At 39.1% G+C, this 19,019-nt stretch overlaps 1 protein-coding gene across 3 annotated transcripts in view; it reads right to left on the minus strand.

The window, feature by feature from the left end:
- The window catches only part of LOC124857656 (gamma-aminobutyric acid receptor subunit rho-3-like), a 63,570-nt gene that overhangs the window by 18,307 nt on the left and 26,244 nt on the right, over nt 1-19,019 (minus strand). Inside the window, exons 1-2 of one of the 3 annotated variants that reach the window (XM_047348999.1) lie at nt 16,597-17,055; nt 9,308-9,420 (exon numbers count right to left, since the gene is read on the minus strand). In XM_047348999.1, the coding sequence (XP_047204955.1) occupies nt 9,308-9,420; nt 16,597-16,733 (250 nt within the window). In that variant the 5' untranslated portion in view covers nt 16,734-17,055. Of the gene's footprint in view, nt 1-9,307; nt 9,421-16,596; nt 17,061-19,019 lie in introns of those variants that run through there. The other 2 variants (XM_047349000.1, XM_047349001.1) reach the window with 2 other exon arrangements.

Raw genomic sequence — 19,019 nt, forward strand, 5'->3', positions numbered from 1 at the left:
GTGATCATGGTCTATTCTGTAATGATTTATTTAAATAAAAAATAAAAAAAATGTTAAAAAAAACATGAAAAAAGAGAAAAATGTCTGTAACTGGACGCTTAATATGTAGTCATATTATTAAAAAGTTATTTCTTTTTAGTAAATAAGTTCCCTTAGTGAAACAAATTATATAGATTATTTACACACAGACTGATGTTTTCAAGCCTTCACCCTTGTTAGATATGATGATTTTCTGCTACTAGCTTGTTAAAACACCACATTTAACATTAGAATATTACATCATAGAAATAAAAAAACATTTGTTGTACAGAAATGTGTGTTTAATGAAGAATATATTTTAAACTTGCTTAAACCCATTATAATTTCAGAGCAGAAATATGAAACTTTTCCTATAAAACTATCAGATGATGACTGGAGCTGCTTATTCAAGTCTTCACATGTTCAATTTTTCTAGGGAATGTAAAAAGACAGGCTTACATTTCAGACATTTACCACTATTTAACGTTATGACTAATAATGAATTAATTATGGATTATTTCAAATCTTAATGAGTTTCTAAATAGGAAAAATAGTATTCATATTTAAAGGGTAACAGACCAGGTGTTAAAACTATTTGTAGAAGGTAGTTTGAAGCAGCCATTACGGTAATAATTGAGCTGAATTCAGTTTATTTAAATGGCACTGATTCATAACAAATGTTGTCTGAAGCCATTTTACAAAAAAATAATTACATTTATTAACAACACTACACTACCGGTCAAACAATTTAGACACACATTCTCATTTCATGGTTTTCTTTATGTTTTATGACTACTTACATTTTACATAGATCCTCATCTATATGGAATTATTGAGCAAACAAGAAATTGCAAAAGAGCTGTAATTATGTTTAATATTTTAGATTCCTTAAAGTAGCCGTCCTTTGCTGTAATGACTGAAATAGTAACCTCCGGCCGTCTCTCAATGAACCTCTGAGAACTTTCTGGACTCTTTGGAAAACTATTTCAGGTGACCACCTCATGAAGCTCATGGAGAGAACGCTAAGAGAGCAAAGCAGTAATCAGAGCAAAGGGCGGCTATCTTGAAGAATCTAAAATATGAAAATGTTTAGAGTTATTTCAAATTTTTTGTTTACTACGTAATTTCATGTACAGGTCCTTCTCAAAATATTAGCATATTGTGATAAAGTTCATTATTTTCCATAATGTAATGATGAAAATTTAACATTCATATATTTTAGATTCATTGCACACTAACTGAAATATTTCAGGTCTTTTATTGTCTTAATACAGATGATTTTGGCATACAGCTCATGAAAACCCAAAATTCCTATCTCACAAAATTAGCATATCATTAAAAGGGTCTCTAAACGAGCTATGAACCTAATCATCTGAATTAACGAGTTAACTCTAAACACCTGCAAAAGATTCCTGAGGCCTTTAAAACTCCCAGCCTGGTTCATCACTCAAAACCCCAATCATGGGTAAGACTGCCGACCTGACTGCTGTCCAGAAGGCCACTATTGACACCCTCAAGCAAGAGGGTAAGACACAGAAATAAATTTCTGAACGAATAGGCTGTTCCCAGAGTGCTGTATCAAGGCACCTCAGTGGGAAGTCTGTGGGAAGGAAAAAGTGTGGCAGAAAACGCTGCACAACGAGAAGAGGTGACCGGACCCTGAGGAAGATTGTGGAGAAGGGCCGATTCCAGACCTTGGGGGACCTGCAGAAGCAGTGGACTGAGTCTGGAGTAGAAACATCCAGAGCCACCGTGCACAGGCGTGTGCAGGAAATGGGCCACAGGTGCCGCATTCCCCAGGTCAAGCCACTTTTGAACCAGAAACAGCGGCAGAAGCGCCTGACCTGGGCTACAGAGAAGCAGCACTGGACTGTTGCTCAGTGGTCCAAAGTACTTTTTTCGGATGAAAGCAAATTCTGCATGTCATTCGGAAATCAAGGTGCCAGAGTCTGGAGGAAGACTGGGGAGAAGGAAATGCCAAAATGCCAGAAGTCCAGTGTCAAGTATCCACAGTCAGTGATGGTCTGGGGTGCCGTGTCAGCTGCTGGTGTTGGTCCACTGTGTTTTATCAAGGGCAGGGTCAATGCAGCTAGCTATCAGGAGATTTTGGAGCACTTCATGCTTCCATCTGCTGAAAAGCTTTATGGAGATGAAGATTTCATTTTTCAGCACGACCTGGCACCTGCTCACAGTGCCAAAACCACTGGTAAATGGTTTACTGACAATGGTATCACTGTGCTCAATTGGCCTGCCAACTCTCCTGACCTGAACCCCATAGAGAATCTGTGGGATATTGTGAAGAGAACGTTGAGAGACTCAAGACCCAACACTCTGGATGAGCTAAAGGCCGCTATCGAAGCATCCTGGGCCTCCATAAGACCTCAGCAGTGCCACAGGCTGATTGCCTCCATGCCACGCCACATTGAAGCAGTCATTTCTGCAAAAGGATTCCCGACCAAGTATTGAGTGCATAACTGTACATGATTATTTGAAGGTTGACGTTTTTTGTATTAAAAACACTTTTCTTTTATTGGTCGGATGAAATATGCTAATTTTGTGAGATAGGAATTTTGGGTTTTCATGAGCTGTATGCCAAAATCATCCGTATTAAGACAATAAAGACCTGAAATATTTCAGTTAGTGTGCAATGAATCTAAAATATATGAATGTTAAATTTTCATCATTACATTATGGAAAATAATGAACTTTATCACAATATGCTAATATTTTGAGAAGGACCTGTATGTTCATTTACAGGTTTGTTGCATTTGGTGAGAATCTACAATGTAAATAGTACTGAAAATAAAGAGACTCATTAAGTGAGAAAGTGTATCTAAAACCTTGGACCAGTAGTGTATATAGTCAATTTAATCTAGTAATTTAGAAAGATTCATGCATTGGTAAATAGTTTTTTTTTTTTATCTAAAGAAACCCAGCTAACTGCATGGAGTCTCTCTTTGAAGAAATCTCTCAAACTGAACATGCATGTGGTGACAGTGGAAAGGAAAACTCCCCTTTAACAGGAAGAAAACCTCCAGCAGAACCAGAACCTGGCTCAGTGTGAGCACCATCTGCCAGGACCGACTGGGTTTGAGAGGATAGAGCAGAGACACAAATAAAACCCAGAAGCACCGATCCAGGATGAATGTGTGTGATAGGTCAGATCTGATGGTGTTCGTGGTCAAAACACAGCAGGAGAACAAGTTCAAAGTTCATTTCATGGTCACCAGTTGAGTTTGTGAGTGACGTATCAACTAGTTCATGCTTTAGTTTTATGGAAAAATCCTCTAAATGTTTTTGCAGATATTTATTCAGGTCATGGGATGATTTCTCTCATGGCCAAAAGTGTTGGCAGCGAAACTGTTTGTTTCTGCAGCGTGGCCTGAAGCAAGCATTTCCTTACAAACTTCTGTCAATTTCCCAGAATCCCTTATTAATGTTGCTCAAAATAATCAATTAACTTAATTTCTGTAGTTATATCATCCGCACAGTTGAAGCTGTGAACAGTCTACCTGATTCAACAGGATATATCCTCTGTGTGACTCTATCTGGATATGCTGCAGCCGGTTACGTTCCTGTTCTTCCCTTTATGGATCCCAGGGAGAAACGCCATGCCGAGGTTTCTGAGGGTGTGTTAATTTTGGCTGAACGTTAGCAGACCCACCACACAATAAACAATTTATTTACCGAAGCCCAGCTGACAGCCAGGCCTGTAAAACCTCTACTGCAGCTTTGTGGCCGGGAGACTGTTAAATGCAGACAGAACCATCAGCCTAGCCCCGACAACGACCAATGTCGGTGGGAACAACACGGACAGCGGCCCGTTCGCTTTCCTATTGTTGTCTGTTAGAGGAAGTTTGAGCACATAGCCGCTGTGTTTTTCCTAGAAGTGCTCATAAAAAAGCCTCTGCTGGAGGATCATCCAGAAGTAGAACCACCTGAGATAGGGTTGGATCTTTTTAAACAGCTACATTTTGGAGCAGCTCCAAAGGAGGTTTTGGAAGGCGACATAAAACAGTGAGTTTTATTTATTAAAACAAATGCTGTGAATAGACCTCCTGTCAGAGAACAAAGCGTTCAGCATCATGCATGCGGAAAACGATGAAGAGCAGCTCCTTTTTTAGAGCAATTTTGTGGTGCCAATTTTTCTACTTGTAAAACCTTGTCAAGGCTTAAACCTCTCCTGAAGCCAAGATGCTGTTCACTACTGTGTGAAATCCAGAATAACAGAGGACCTAAATGCAGGGAAAAAGCAAAAAGCAAACCGAAGCTGTTGCAAGAAAGAAACAGATCCAGAACTAAAACAACCTGCAAACTGTGGCTGACTGCTTGATCTGGAGGATCTGACAACAGACAGGAGAAATAGACGACTCTGAATACTGGGAGGGATGATTAGCTGCATAGAAACAGGTAGGAGTTTAAGTAACAGCAAACAGATGGAGAGACGTTCAGAGGAACTGAGGGATCTTAATGAACATGACCAAAAAACTGAAGTTTAATCAAACAGAGGGCAGAACCAGAATTAAAATGTTCTAATAGAAACTAAACAACACGTAAATCAAGCTAAATAAAACTAATAAAACAGAATTACTATAATATTACCAGAATACTATTTCAGCTGAAAAATTAAATAACAAGATTAAATGATCCAAAACTGCCCCAAGATATTTACAGAACGTGAACCCAAACAACAAAGAAAAGCAGATGAACATAACAAACAAACACAACAGTGAAGTAAGTTTCCACTTAGTTCACTTTAGAAATAAAATAGTTTATCTTCCCCTCTATGACCTCAAGGTCCTGTGGCTGCAAAACAAGCCCAGATCAACACCTCTGAAGGCTTTTCATGCACTTATCCTTACTTATGTATTTCCTTGTTCTACAACATTCACAGATCTTTTCAGAACAGATAAACTTTTACAAATCCAACCCAAAACCAAAGACTTTTCCTGAATCAATGTTACATTCTCTTATTTTTCAGTGACTCAAAGACACCTGATTATGCTTCTGCACATATGAGCTTTGTAAGTCGGATTAAGCACGGATATCATCTCTCTGGGCCAGATTTAAATGAGAGAAACAGAGACGTGGAGCAATGACAGCACTGAGTGTCACCAGTTCAAGGTTTACTGATGCTAAATCTCTTATGTCAAGCTGAATTATGTCATAGAAAGAACTGAATATAACAATAATAATACTTTTATTAAAAAATGTATAATTGTGATACAGTAAACACAGATCAGTCACAGCTCTGTTGCCTCTGTCTCTGTCCTTCGCTGCCAACATAACTAAAACACAGAATATGGCTCCTCTTCTAAACTACAGTCCTGGCCCATTTATTGGAACCACTGGTAAAGAGGTTGAAAAGACTTTAAATAAAATTGTCTCAGTGAAAAAAAATTTTTTAAATCCATTGAAGAAAAAAATCCTACAGAGAAATATTTGTTTTCAACAAATCTCGACCATTACTATATCTGGCACAATTATTGGCACCCTTGCAGTTAGGACTTGGTACAGCTTCGTCTGGCCGGCAGGGGGCAGCAGAGGGATTTTTGGGTCTGCTCTTCAGCTCAGCCCACAGCTTGTCTACAGGGTTTGGTTCTGTGGACCCTGACTGGAAGAAGGTGGATTTCATGTCAGTTGAACCATTTCTGTGTGGATTTGACCCCATGTTAGGATCATTAACCTGCTAAAAGACACAATGATGACCTGTTTTCAGTCTTCTGGCAAGGTCCAACAGATTTTTATTCAGAACGTCCTGCTAGTTTAAAGATATTTTTATGTTAGAAATGGCATGGCACCTGGAGTGTTTGTTGCCGAAAAGCCCAGTCTAAGTCTGCACAGTTTCAGTTGAAGTCCCAGTAGAGTTTAACAAAGTCCACTTGCGTATGTTTGTGATGCTATGAGAAAACAAGTGATTCCCAGCATGTCTTTCAAACAACTGTCGGCATTTAGACAGCTTATAATGGTTGTTATGGAGACTTTGTGACCCCAAGAGGTCACACTTTGCGTTTCCCATGTTCTCCCCTCCCATCCTCTTTTCTTGGTCCTTGTCCAAAATAGCAGCCAGTTGCTACAATGTGCTCAGCACTGTACATGTTGTCTCAACATAGCACTTTTATAATATAAAAACATCCACCGTCATTATATAGAATATCATTAGGAAGTGAGATTAAAATCGCCACCTTTATGTTGTTACTGTGACAATACCTGGCAGCACAGCTTCTGTTCAACGCTTGCTGATAAACCAACACAAGGCGGGGTTTTCAGGGCAGGTTTTAATGTAAATCAGTGGGGTTATTTTTGAAATTCAAAGCTAATATAAAGGCAGATTAATTGGCTGACTTGATAAAACAGTGCATTAATTGATTGAGTATCTAAAACTGTCAGTAGCCCTAGATATGCCACTTATAGCTGGTTGCTTGTACAAGTTTGCATGTTTCTCCAATCTCTTTCACCCTGACTGAGCAATATCTGTTCTTATCGACCTCCAACTAAGAATACTCTGCAGATTTATGGCTGATTCCAGTTTTACATATTTCTCATTTCAAAGAGGTCATGTTTAAAATGGAAGACAAAGCATCGTAAATTCCCTGCTCTGTTCATCGTAAAAAGATTTTATCTTTAGAGGATTATTGTATCTATGAATCAGAAACAGCGTCGGTCCTTTGAAGCTGAGGACAAACGAAGTTTGAACATTCTAGCATTTAGCAGAAAATCAGTCAACATTTGTAAATACTGTGTTAAACAAATGAGGAGAGACTGGGTTTGAATAAAGGGATTTTTAAGACATCCCTCAAAGGTTGACCTGGAATTAGAAACATAATTCATGAACACATGCAAGAAATACCATTAAATGTCACAAGTATTTTTGGTCTGTGGGCTGCTCCTTGAAGCCTTTAAACCTTCAGCTCACCGTGTCTAACACAAACATACGGACGCTATAGGCTTATCTGAGAGAGAAAACTGCTGAGATTTAAATTACACTGTGAAGAAATGCCGCAGGGCTGTGGAGCAGACAGCGGTGGTGCTGGTGACCCCACCCTGAATGATGGCAGGACCACAGAGACGAACAGTAACCATACAGACCGTTGAGACTAAACTCAGAGCGAGTGCAGAGGGATAAAACGTTTACAACATCTTCATCTCCTAGAGTCTAAGGGATTAAAATCATATCAGTGAATAAAACACTTTCTCAGAACCATTAAGGTTGACCTTCAACCTTTGAATGAGGTCAAGGGAATAAAATAACAAATTCAAGATAAGATTATGAAGAGTTAAAGGAAGAAACCGTCAGGAGCAAAAAATATTACAGTATTGTCTTCTGTTCAAAAAGATCTGGTTTACATTGTTGTCACAGTTTGTTTTAGACCCTCCAAACACAGAGTAAAAAGGTCAAAGTGAAGGCCAACTTTAGATTCTCCGACAAAATTTCCTTTCAATCATCCTTTGAACTGAAAGTGAACTAAAATAAATAACGGTTGGGTAAAATAAAGAGACCACCTTCCTTGGCAGATCAGAGGAATATCACCGGTCCTCCTTCAAGGAGCCACGCCGAGGCAGGAAGGAGGAGGCACAGGTCTGGTTTAAAGGGTCCACTGAAATAACACTGGAGGCTTTTTATTGATGGAGCTGGTGTGTGTGTGTGTGTGTGTGTGTGTGTGTGTGTGTGTGTGTGTGGAGTAGTTATGAGCTGTCTTGCTGCAGTAAGAGTGAAATTGGAGAATCAAGGACCAATCAACTCAAGCTAACAACTACTGAAGCTAAATCCCACCATCTAAAACAAGTCCAACTCAAAACGTAACAAGGAAACACATCAAATGTTGTCGTACTCATTTCTATAAAACATGTGGATCCTTTCTTCCAACCAAACATTTGTGTTTCTGTGACAGCTACTGAATGCATCCAGCTGTGACCTGCATTATAACTCAGACATGTTCTGATTTCATTAGAAAAAACAACTGTTTATTAGAAAGACATAACAATAATCTATGAGGATTTATAACTGATTTTGCACGAGTCGACGGTCACCTTTGTGAAACTGGAAGAACTTACTTTCAGATTAACATGAACAACTCTCCATTTTCACCTGTGACAATAATTATGTTGTCTCTTTTTTCTCATTCAAACAGTTTTTTTTTTGTGTTGCTTGACTATCTCACAATCAGAATCAGCTTTATTGCCAACTTTGTGCACACAAATAAGGAATTCGACTCCGGTACACTTTGCTCTCAGTGAAGATCTTTTTTTTTCAGTATAAATGGAAATAAAAAATATAAAATACATTTTTAAATATACATATATACACAAGTGACTTTACAAGATAATGTGGGACCATCCAAGTATGCATGGTGTTGTTGACTGTCAAGGGAAGAAACTGTCTCTGTGGCGGCTGGTTTTATCAGACAGCACTGTCTAAACAGTTTATGAGCAGAGTGTGTGGGGTCTGCAGAGATGTTAGCTGCTCTTTTCCTGGCCCTAGACCTGCATAAGCCCTGGATGGAGGGAAGGTCAGCCCTGATGATCCTCTTTCTCCTGAGCTGTGCTTTATTCCTCCAGGGGTCTTCCTCGATTCTCTGAACTGAATACTTCTTTCTACATCAAATAAGATACTGACTGCTCATAATCAGTGCTCACAACCCCACTTATAAGTATAGAAGCCATCCCTGCAAGGGGAGAGGCGCATTAAGTGTAAATGACCTCCGTTTTCAACACATCTAAATGTATTGGTAACATTTTTTAGTACACTGACATAATTTATTGAATAAAATGTATAAATTTAGATGTTTACATCCATGCATTGTTTTGTGATGATCGTTGTTGCAGATGACATGTTGTTTCCCACCCCTCCATCTGCTCTAGACTTGGAATATAATCCAGATTAATGCCTATGAATCCCCCCGACTCACACCACACGCACACACACACACACACACACACACACACACACACACACACACACACACACACACACACACACACACACACACACACAGCAGGTCCCAATCATATCTGAGTGAGCTCACTGCTGTATTCCCAAACTGCATTAACACTCGCCACACAATGGTGATATCTGGGTCGGCGCAGCTGATTTCTGGATTGACACATCCGTTATCTACATGACCCAGTGTCCATCATCAAAGCACCGGCATCATCAGCGTGGGAGTGTTTTTCTGTGTGTGAGTGAGTGGATTAAATCATCAGGGATTAGGGATGAAATGAGGAAAGCTATTGTCTGTTAAACTATACTTCTGCTGGATTTTTATGTCTTATATTTTCTGTTTCTGACCTCCAAAGCCCGGTCTCATGGCGAAGTCGTGCTCCTCGATCCTCAGCAGTTGTTCACTTTTTATTAGCAGCGTTTTGGTGCTGTCTTGTCTCTTCAGCTTGTAATCGATGCGTCTGCAAATGAACACACAGACGAACAGAAAGCTGAGTGATTAGCTCTAGTTTAGGCTGTAATTGCAGGTTTAATTAGGGACAACACAGCTTGTGGTTTTCTCATTTAATCCTCTCCCTCCTCACCTCCAGCTCTCTCTCATTCCACCAAAACCATAAACTTAATGGCAAGCGTGTTATGGCATCATGCACAAACAACATTTGTGCAAACATAGATGTCCTCTATAAGCTCTATTGTTTTTCTTGTTTTACAGCCTTTTATTGTAGTGGAGGTCAGATAAAACCAGGGGGCAACAACACGTGTCAAATACAAGAAATACGTTAACAAATTACACATAGTTGTGGTTTTACGTCAAAATAAATCAAACTCTGTTCAGCAGGATTTAAAGAGAGGACTGAGTGCATTAATGACTTAAAAACAAACACGTGCAAACATGCAGTGCACAAGTGAACAAGTAGCATTAAAAATTACAAAACCTGTTTGTCTGACAGGTGAAAAATGTTGTTACTGCAGTCACACATATCCACCTGTTATTGAGATGATAAGACAAAAGCAGTTCTGTGGAGTTACTATTTAAACAAATTTATTTCTAAAAATAACAAAGTGGCTGTACTGTGTGCTAACATAAGAAAGACAACGTTCAGAAAAAAATGTTTTAATAACAATAAAAAATAAATAAAAATGAGCCCAACATTCCAAACAAACTAATTATCTAATATCTAATATCAGGCCTAAAGGTGATACAATGAAATTCAGCCTGTAGACAGATAAAAAGTCCAAGAAAATTAAACAATATACAAAAAAATTAAAATATCTGTGACAGACAAAACATTTAAACTGATTTTTGATGTTTCTCATTTATTGCTTTTTAATATTGAGGAAAATTGTCCAATTATTTGCTACATAGAGGTTAAATTGTTAGCGCTACAGTTTCATAAGGAGTATTTAGTATTCATTTTTAAACATATGGGCTGAGAATAGTGGCTTTATTCAGATTTTCTTCACTTCTCTAACTTTTGTTGTGTTGCAGATTGACATGAATCATGCATCCAGTATGATGCAGAACTTTGTAATATCACCAGTAATCGATCCATACCCTGCTGCAGCCTGATGCTACAATTGTTGTTTTTATCCTTCTTATTCATCTACACTCAGGACTCCACAGAAACAAAGCACTGAAATGTTTCTATACCTTAAGTGGAGTCCGTATGTAATAAACCCTGAGTGGACAGGATTTAAAAAGCCTGCTTCTGCAAATCAGCAGAATAACAAAGTTTTGTTGCAAGGCACAGATCTGCAGAACGTGATAAAATCGTTTTCTGATGCCCTGAATGTTCCTAAGGCCATAGTGGCCACCATGAGTGAGTTGGCACAACCAGGGCTTCTCGTAATGCTGCTTGTTCGGCCACACTGAGCAAAGCAAAGGGAAAACTGAATGAAAGGAGGAGCTGATGGTCTGTGAGCTTCAGAGAACCTCTGTGAGTTAAGGTTTCAGGAGGAAATTTCCACTGAGTGGATAGAAAAAAGCCTCTCTGCTGGTTTTCAAGAAATAAAATTATCTCTCCTAATTTTACAACATTTAACCTTCAGTATTAAATGTTATTTGTGGAGCAAACCAGTCACTGCTCATTGCCTGCCCAGTACAATCCCAATGAAGCATTGTGGTGGCAGCATCATGGTGTGGGGGTGTTTGTCAGCATGCAGGATGGAAAGAGCGTTAAATGCAGCAAAGTATAAAGAAAAGGTGAACGAAAGCCTGTTCGGGACGTAACACCGGGCCTAAGGTTTGTGATCCAACAAGACAGTGACCCAAACTAAAGACACCACAGGAAGGAGTTTAGGGATAGTTCTGTCAAAGAGTTATGGTATGGAGTCAATCCGGGGTACAAAGTGCAGCTTACTAAAAAAATGTATAATTTGAACAATATTTGATTCAGGTTGCAGCATAACATGAAGATCTTGTTGACGAAGCAGAGAAATGATGTCCGGACTTGCAGACAGCCAGTGTTAGAGGAAACCAGATGAATATGGAGAATAAAGGAATAAAAATGAAAACACGGCACAGTAAACTGTAACTGTTTTATTATAAAAACATTTATTTGGTGTTAGATTTCAAAAGAAAAATACTTTACCAAATTATTTTATTCATTAATTTATTATATTTTAATATTTAACTTCCATTTTAGTCATTAAAAATGTACTTTATGCAGCTTTTGTCGTAAAGGATTGTGGGGTTTGAATGAATAATTATTAAATTATTCAATAAAACATTAATAATTAGATATAGAAATTATACCCACCTCTACCTGCTCTGACTATAATGTTTCCTAATTGTTCATATATGGGTAATAAATTAAAGTAATATGTGTAACACTTTTTCACATGACCTTCCTTAAAAACATCAGCAAGTGAAGAGTTTTATGTTTCTTTTGGTGGAAGAAGGTCTTTCTTAAAGACAGCAAATTTTATCTGATTTTAGAGACATTTTGGACCTCAGAAAGATGGAACTCCTGATAATCGGACTGGAGTAGATGAAGGCAGCATGACTGCAGCTGTCAGCAGCTGTATTCAGCCGTAACAACTGCAGTAACACGACACTGAACACCTACATGCACCAAATAACGATGAGTTAAATGACTTTGTTTGCTACTCAGTGCTGTTTTAGGTTACAGATTAATCCGGTGCAGCTCTGAGAGACGGATTCCTCCAATGTCAACAGGTCCAAGTTGAATATAGCAAAACAGGAAATGAATTGGACCTGTTTGTATTCTAACATGTCTTGTCTCAAAAAATACAAATATTACTGAAAAGTTTATTAATCACAGTCATTCAATTCTAACAGTAAAACTTATATATCATACAGATTTACACACAGACTGATACATTTCCAGTGTTTAGGTATGTTGGTTTTGATGATTATGAATTACAGTTAATGAAACTCCAATGGTACTATTACATGATACATAAACAAGGATTTTCAATACGGGTGTGCTATGTTATGAAATATACAGCTATGGCGAAGACCAGCAGGTCCACAAAAGGTCATTACTGAAGAATCTGAGTGATGTATCCAAACATATTGATGGAAAGTTGAGTGGAAGGAAAAATGTGGTAGAAATAAGGTGCACAAGCAACAGGGATAACGGTAGCTTTGATTGGATTGTGAAGCTCATTTAAGAGTTTGGGAGTTTGGGTGTTGACTGCACCTGGAGTCAGAGCCTCTATGGGGGGCCTATTTCCTCTCCGCCACACTACGTGCTGGTGGTTGGAGTCTCTGCCCGCTGGTGTACTTGTGGTTCTTGGTGTCTGGGGCTGGGTGCTTTGGTGTGTGCTGGCTCACTTCGGGTGGCTGCTTGCCGGGGCCTGGCCCCTTGGGCTTTGTCGGGCCTCTGCTTGGGGGGTGGTGGGTCCCGGGGTCTTGGGTCTCTGGGTCTATGGCTGGATCTGCTCGGCGGGGCCTGTGGGCTCGTCGCTGCGGCTACCTGGGGCTTCTGCACTGTCGCTGCTGGGTGGTTCCCCTGGGACTTTCCACTGCTCTTCTCTAGGGGGGTTGCGGTAGTCCCGGCGGTGGTTCTCCTGGGGTTCCTGTGCTTTGGGGGGCCTTTAAATGTCTGTGGCTCGGATCTCCTCAGTGTCCGTTCGGGGACCATGGGGCAGGTCTGTGGGTCCTCACATATTTTTGTGGAGAAACCTTGTATACAAAAGCGCGTCCACACTCATACTCACAGGTGTTAAGCTTCAGGTGTTGACAGATACACAGATGTTCTATGTTGGGCTGCACCTCTCACTAAGTACATTTTACATTCATAAGTACCGTGTACTATTTTGTTAAAAAAACAAAAAAAAACGGTTGCAGGTGTATAAGCAAGCAGGGTGTAATCTTGTATTCTCTTCATCCTTCTTTCTCTCCTCCACTCTTTCCTCCTTTTCTCCCCTTTTTCCCTTTTCCCCCATCTCTCTCTTTTTTGAGCTTCTTTTTTCCTTTTCATTTCAGTCTCTGTGTCCGTAACAATTGAAATATTCCCCAAGAAGTTTATAATAAAGTTTCTTCTATAAATATCAAGCAGAGCTTTAAAGCATTAGCTGTGATGCTCTGCTTGTGAAAGTAAATCTGTTGGGCAATTTCTTGACAACAATTCTGAGCGATACTCTGCCGGACAGGACATGGTAAAAAAAAAAAAAAAAAAAAGAAATGGACACTAGAAACACACAAGGAACTCTAATCTACAAAAGTACTAATATTGTGTAAAATTTTATAAGGTGGCACATGTTATGTCTCATAAGGTGTGCACAATGCTGAAATGGTTTGCTTGGTATCTTTTATTTTGGGTTTGAATGGATCTTCTTGGCTCATGACTGCTTTATAAAGCAGAATTGTGAACTATATGAAAAATGAAAGCTAAATAAATGAGTCTCTAATGTTGTGTTAAATGAGGAAAGGTTGGATAGCTGACTTGAGACATTATTTCAGACCTCAGGGGGAAAGATGTGTGTTGGAGGTAAACCTCAGAGACCTCAGGAAGTTGACTTTGCTGTGATTTTGTGCTAATTTACATTGCTTCTGGAAGATTGCTTTGGAATCAGCTTTAAAAAGACCTGGATCCTATTTTTGAATAATCCCCAGTCACTAATTTCTCTGCAGAGTACATCAGACCCCACTGAGGTGCTCGGACCAAGCCGTTACACAGCAGAGATGTTAGATCTCTTTGTTAATTTCACTTTAGCAGATTCCAGGTTGTTTTTTGTGTTTTGGACTAGGACTGCTAACGTGGATTTGTGGGATTTCTCTTTTACTGTCCTCCAGTCACCCTGTAGTTCCTGCTCCCATAGATCATGTGTCTTTCAAACACCGAAGACCTGGCTCTGATATTTTACAGATCAAGGTAATACTGTTACCTTACTGCTGCAACACATCACTGAGCACCAGAAAAGAAAATAAACATAAAGCTTTTACAGAAATGTTCTTATTGAGCCAGTAATCAGCTTTAAAAGCAGTAAAAGGTGACTTGACTACACTGAACTGAAGCAGGTATGTGTGTGAGGCTGAGGAAGTAAAATGTAATCAGACATAGTGCCATTATCATCATTACAACTTGCTTTGTCTACAAAAGTGTGTCATGTTACTGTGTCTCTTTTTGCAACATTTTTAATCCACTTGAAATTAAATCTTTGATTTTGACACAGGGTTTGAACTTGAGTGAAATGTTTCTGAATATTCTTATAAAAATAGAAAATGTAAACTTCATGAAGCTTTAGACTTTGGAGTTAAAATAAACCTTACAGTAGGAGTGGTATAAACTGCATAAAATGAACAGTTTTCCTTTTAAATTCTGGTGAAATGGTGCAAACTCACTTTTAATTTCAATAACTCAGCCAGCAGTGCTTGAGATTATTAACACGCAGAACACACTGAGTCAGTTTTACATATTTCTACTTATTCTGAGTAAAAATGAGAAATGTACTCAAATTTCAACAGGTTTTTATATAAAAAGGAAATGAAAGTGATTAAATCATATGAATCCCAGGTTTGTTGATTTGAAGTGAAATCACAGAACTTGTTAACAGCCAAGCAACATAAAAAATACTTATGACTTTTGATTAAAAATCTTCAGTTTTACAAACTTATACCTAGTGACCGTACCTCAGCAAAAAACCCGATAAGAACTTCAGTTTGTCTGCTCCGCTAATTTGAAGCCCAATTTTTGTTTGAAACAAATGTCAACTAAATAAAATATTTTAACACAAAGGGGAGTGTTCTTTTCATGTTTGCCTGAGATTTTTAAACCTTAATTATTCAGCTTCAGAGATCATTTTTATTTCTGAAACCGCTTTCTATATACTATGAAAAGACATCTTCATTATCGCTGCATCAATAAATAAAAAATAAAATAAAAATTCCCCTAATTTAACATGATAATAATACGAGCCAAGCTAACATTGCTGTGAGTCATGCTAACCACCGCTAGCATCCTAGCAACAAGCTAATAGTAGCATGCTAAGTTTTAATGTTCTTTCTGACCATTTAGTGCATTTTAATCAGAGCAACCTTTTTTGACTCCCCCCTGAGCTGTTTTGTAATACCACAGGTACCCCCTCAGTCACATGTGTTGACAAAAATAGGATGTACAACTGATTATTAAATGAAAATCATTTTATTTAATCTCCTTAACTTGGACATTTAGTTCTGAGGCATTTTATTCTTTTAAGCTCAAATTAAACAATAAGATAAGTCTGTGAATAAATAATCTAGATAAACAGAAAATCAACATAAATAATAAACCTGGCTTGTTATAACAAAAACTGGAGCTCTTTTGAATAATTTCCCAATAAACTTACATTTAAACAGCAACAGAACACTTAACAAAAATGATGTTCAGGCTCACTAAATCACTTTTACTTTTTTTCCTTATTTAACTGAGCTTTAATGAGACACCTGAGATTGCTTGTCCTTGATAATCTTTGATTGATTAGCAGATTGGAAACAGCTGTTACTTTTCCCATCACACCTTACTGGGATGGGACCATTATTGTCCTTGGACTTCAAACTATCTTCTATCTGATTTGATAATCACTGCAATATCACTACTTGCCCTTTAAACGCATGCAGTTAGGGACTGTACACTCACCAACCCCTAAGAAAGTGCCAAACAGGTGTACCTAATAAAGTGACCAGTGAGTGTATTTCTAACTGTGCATTTATCTGCATTCTTTGTTACAGATGCCAGTATTTTCAAGCTTGCCGAAAACAACACCACTATCTCTGGAACTATGAAATGCCAAATACAGACCGGTTTACACCATCCTTACACCCTTAATTAGCACTGTGTGAACCTTTTTGGCTTGAATGAAACTGGGAGAGCTGGAAGTTTTACAGTAAAGCTTTGGCAGCTGGTGGAGCTAATTCTCCATTCAGTGCCTTTAAATCCCTGTCCTCCAGAATGACGTGACGTGGAGGGGAGAGCATCTGTCAAATCTCAAACAGGAGATGTAACATAATGGAGATGTGGCATTTATGTTTGCTTTATGGTTCACTTTGAGGGAGATTAGCGAGATATGATGTCTCCATCTGCCATTGTTATGCCACTGCATCCTTTTATTTTCTGTGTTAAACTACTCCTAAACAAACTGTTAAAGGAGTTAAAATGAAATCACTACTTTAACCTGTCTGTGTGTCTCACCCTCCAAACTTGAACTTGCTGTTCTCTCCGAGGAAAACCTCCTTGTGTCTCCTGCGGTTGGAGCTGCGGCCGCCGGTCACCATGGCAACAAAGCTGGCCGCTGTCAGAACCAAGCAAGTCAACACGTCCACTTTCATTTTTCACAGGTCTCCCTGCCAAAACCGACACAACTGCAGCATCCCCGCCGCAGCGAGCTCCCTGCTCCACCTCCAGGACTCGGCAGCCAGACCATCCACACTCAGAGCCAAAGGTTCTGGTCCAACATCCCACGGTGGCTGGGTATTTCCTCCTCTGTAGAGCTCCTAGTTGAGAGTAAAACTTCACAACATCTTGGAGGTATCTCCTCACAGCTCTCCAGCCGCAGCAATCTGCAGGAATCTTCTCCTTTCATCCATTCACTCCTCTTTACGCAGCGCGTGAATCTGCCCGCTTTGTGTTTGGTTTTGTGGTTCTATCTCTGATTAAAATCGATATGAATCCATTCCTCGTGGCGATAGAGGAATGACACTAATTCCACCCAAATCCTCTTATCCACAGCCACAGCAATCTTTCACTAACCTACAAACAGTCCCTCCCACTCACTTTCATCAGTAATCAGGATTTTCTCGGCGGGACACGGAAAACCAGGCACCTGACGGGATTATTTGAGGTCCAGGAACACCTTTAGCACACATGTGAGCGTGCATGCATGCAGAGGTAGGGTTTCAGTGGGAGCAAATGAATCACGGGGTTGGAAGCTGCTCAAAGAGAAAAAGATCAAGATCATCTGGGATTTAATCCAACCAGAAGTGGAGAGTCTAATCCAGCCTCACCTGGAGCTCTCCTCTCACCTCTGGAAGACGTCAGCCCACTGACACAGTGGTCAATCTGTGTTTTCACCCACTGCTGTTGCACCTTGCTAAAATAATATTGTCTTAAATAAACAGAAATGGTCATCCATCATTAAAGTTTTTCTCAACAGGTTAAACGTTCTCCAGTTTCGTGCTGGTCAAAGGCTTTCCAACCCTTTCACAGCCACTGTTCATACAGGGTGATGATCCAAATCATTTCTGAGAACATGATGAAAGAACCAGCTAACAGTGTAAAGAAAGAAGATGGTGAATTATTCTCATCTTGGGATGTTAGGATGATTAAAATAGTTTTGTTGATGCCAGATTGATGAGACACATTTTGAAACCTTCTTTATAGTCAGAAGTTTACATAAAGGTCTTCAATATGTGGAAGAATTACCTTTAAACTGTCTGACGGTCGAATGTTTTGGGTTTCCTTTCACAAGACAGAATTTTGGCTCATTTCACAGAACTGGTGTAACTGGGTCTGGTTTGTAGACTGCCTCGCTCACGCACCTTTTTTAGCTCTGCCCAGTACTTTTCAGTACTTTTTTGTTGTCTTAAGCCACTTTCTAACTAATTTGTCATATTCGTAGGGTTATTGTCCATTTAGAAGACCTAAAGCCTTAAATCCCTGGCAGGTTTACTGCAATGTTGCATCAGTATCTTCACGTAATGGTCTTAATAATATCATGTATGTTGTGAACGGCTCCAATACTTCAAGCAGCATAAAACCTCAACAACATAACGCTTGAATTATGTCGTGCAAGGAAGTAGCGTGTCTGAGCTGTTGCCTTAAAATACTTCCACCGGTGAGTGTTTCCTAAATTGGTATTGTAACTTTAGGGTATGTAAATGTCTAACCATGAAGAAATTCACTAGGCATTTTTTGAGATTACCAGGACGGTAAACGTTTTCATAAACAGTTGTGTTTTAAAAGCTTTATTTCAAACAATACTCTTTTTCTCAAATGGTGCATAAGTTTTGAGCCCTCATAAGATTACACTGTATTTTTATTGAATGGATGCTACAAGCTGAAGTTCTACCTCATATTGTGAATATGATGATCCCACAACTAGGTGGCAATAAATTAAAGACTGAGCAGCATAACAGGAGACAGCTGATGTAATGTTTCAGCTCAATAGAGCTTTGCCATCTCCTACCTATGAGTTTTAGATCCCTCTGGGATCATTCAAGCATTCAAACTCCTCGTCATGTTAAGGTGATTGTGCATTAATTTATACGGCCCACAGATGTGTTTCATACTAGCTTAATCAACTGATGATTACATACTCTCTCCTTTTGGAAAAGGCTGATCAGCTGCAGTCAGGTTGACCTCACCTGTAGGAATAGGCTCTGATGCTCCCACAGCTGTAAAAGTTTGGATTCATGATAAAACAAAAGAAAACTTACAGACACAAATGATTTTTAAGCACCATAAGAAAATGAAGCTGTACAACTGGAAAGAAGATGCAGAAGTCAGGATTTGATTCCCAGCTTTCAGTTCCTCACTAAAGTAAAGGGCTATTTCACCCTTTAGGGAACTGCTTTTGATCATCTGAAGTTCAATTTTTTTCCTAAATTGGACAAGAG

The sequence above is a fragment of the Girardinichthys multiradiatus genome, chromosome 21, assembly GCF_021462225.1.
Source record: "Girardinichthys multiradiatus isolate DD_20200921_A chromosome 21, DD_fGirMul_XY1, whole genome shotgun sequence".
NCBI lineage: Eukaryota > Metazoa > Chordata > Actinopteri > Cyprinodontiformes > Goodeidae > Girardinichthys > Girardinichthys multiradiatus.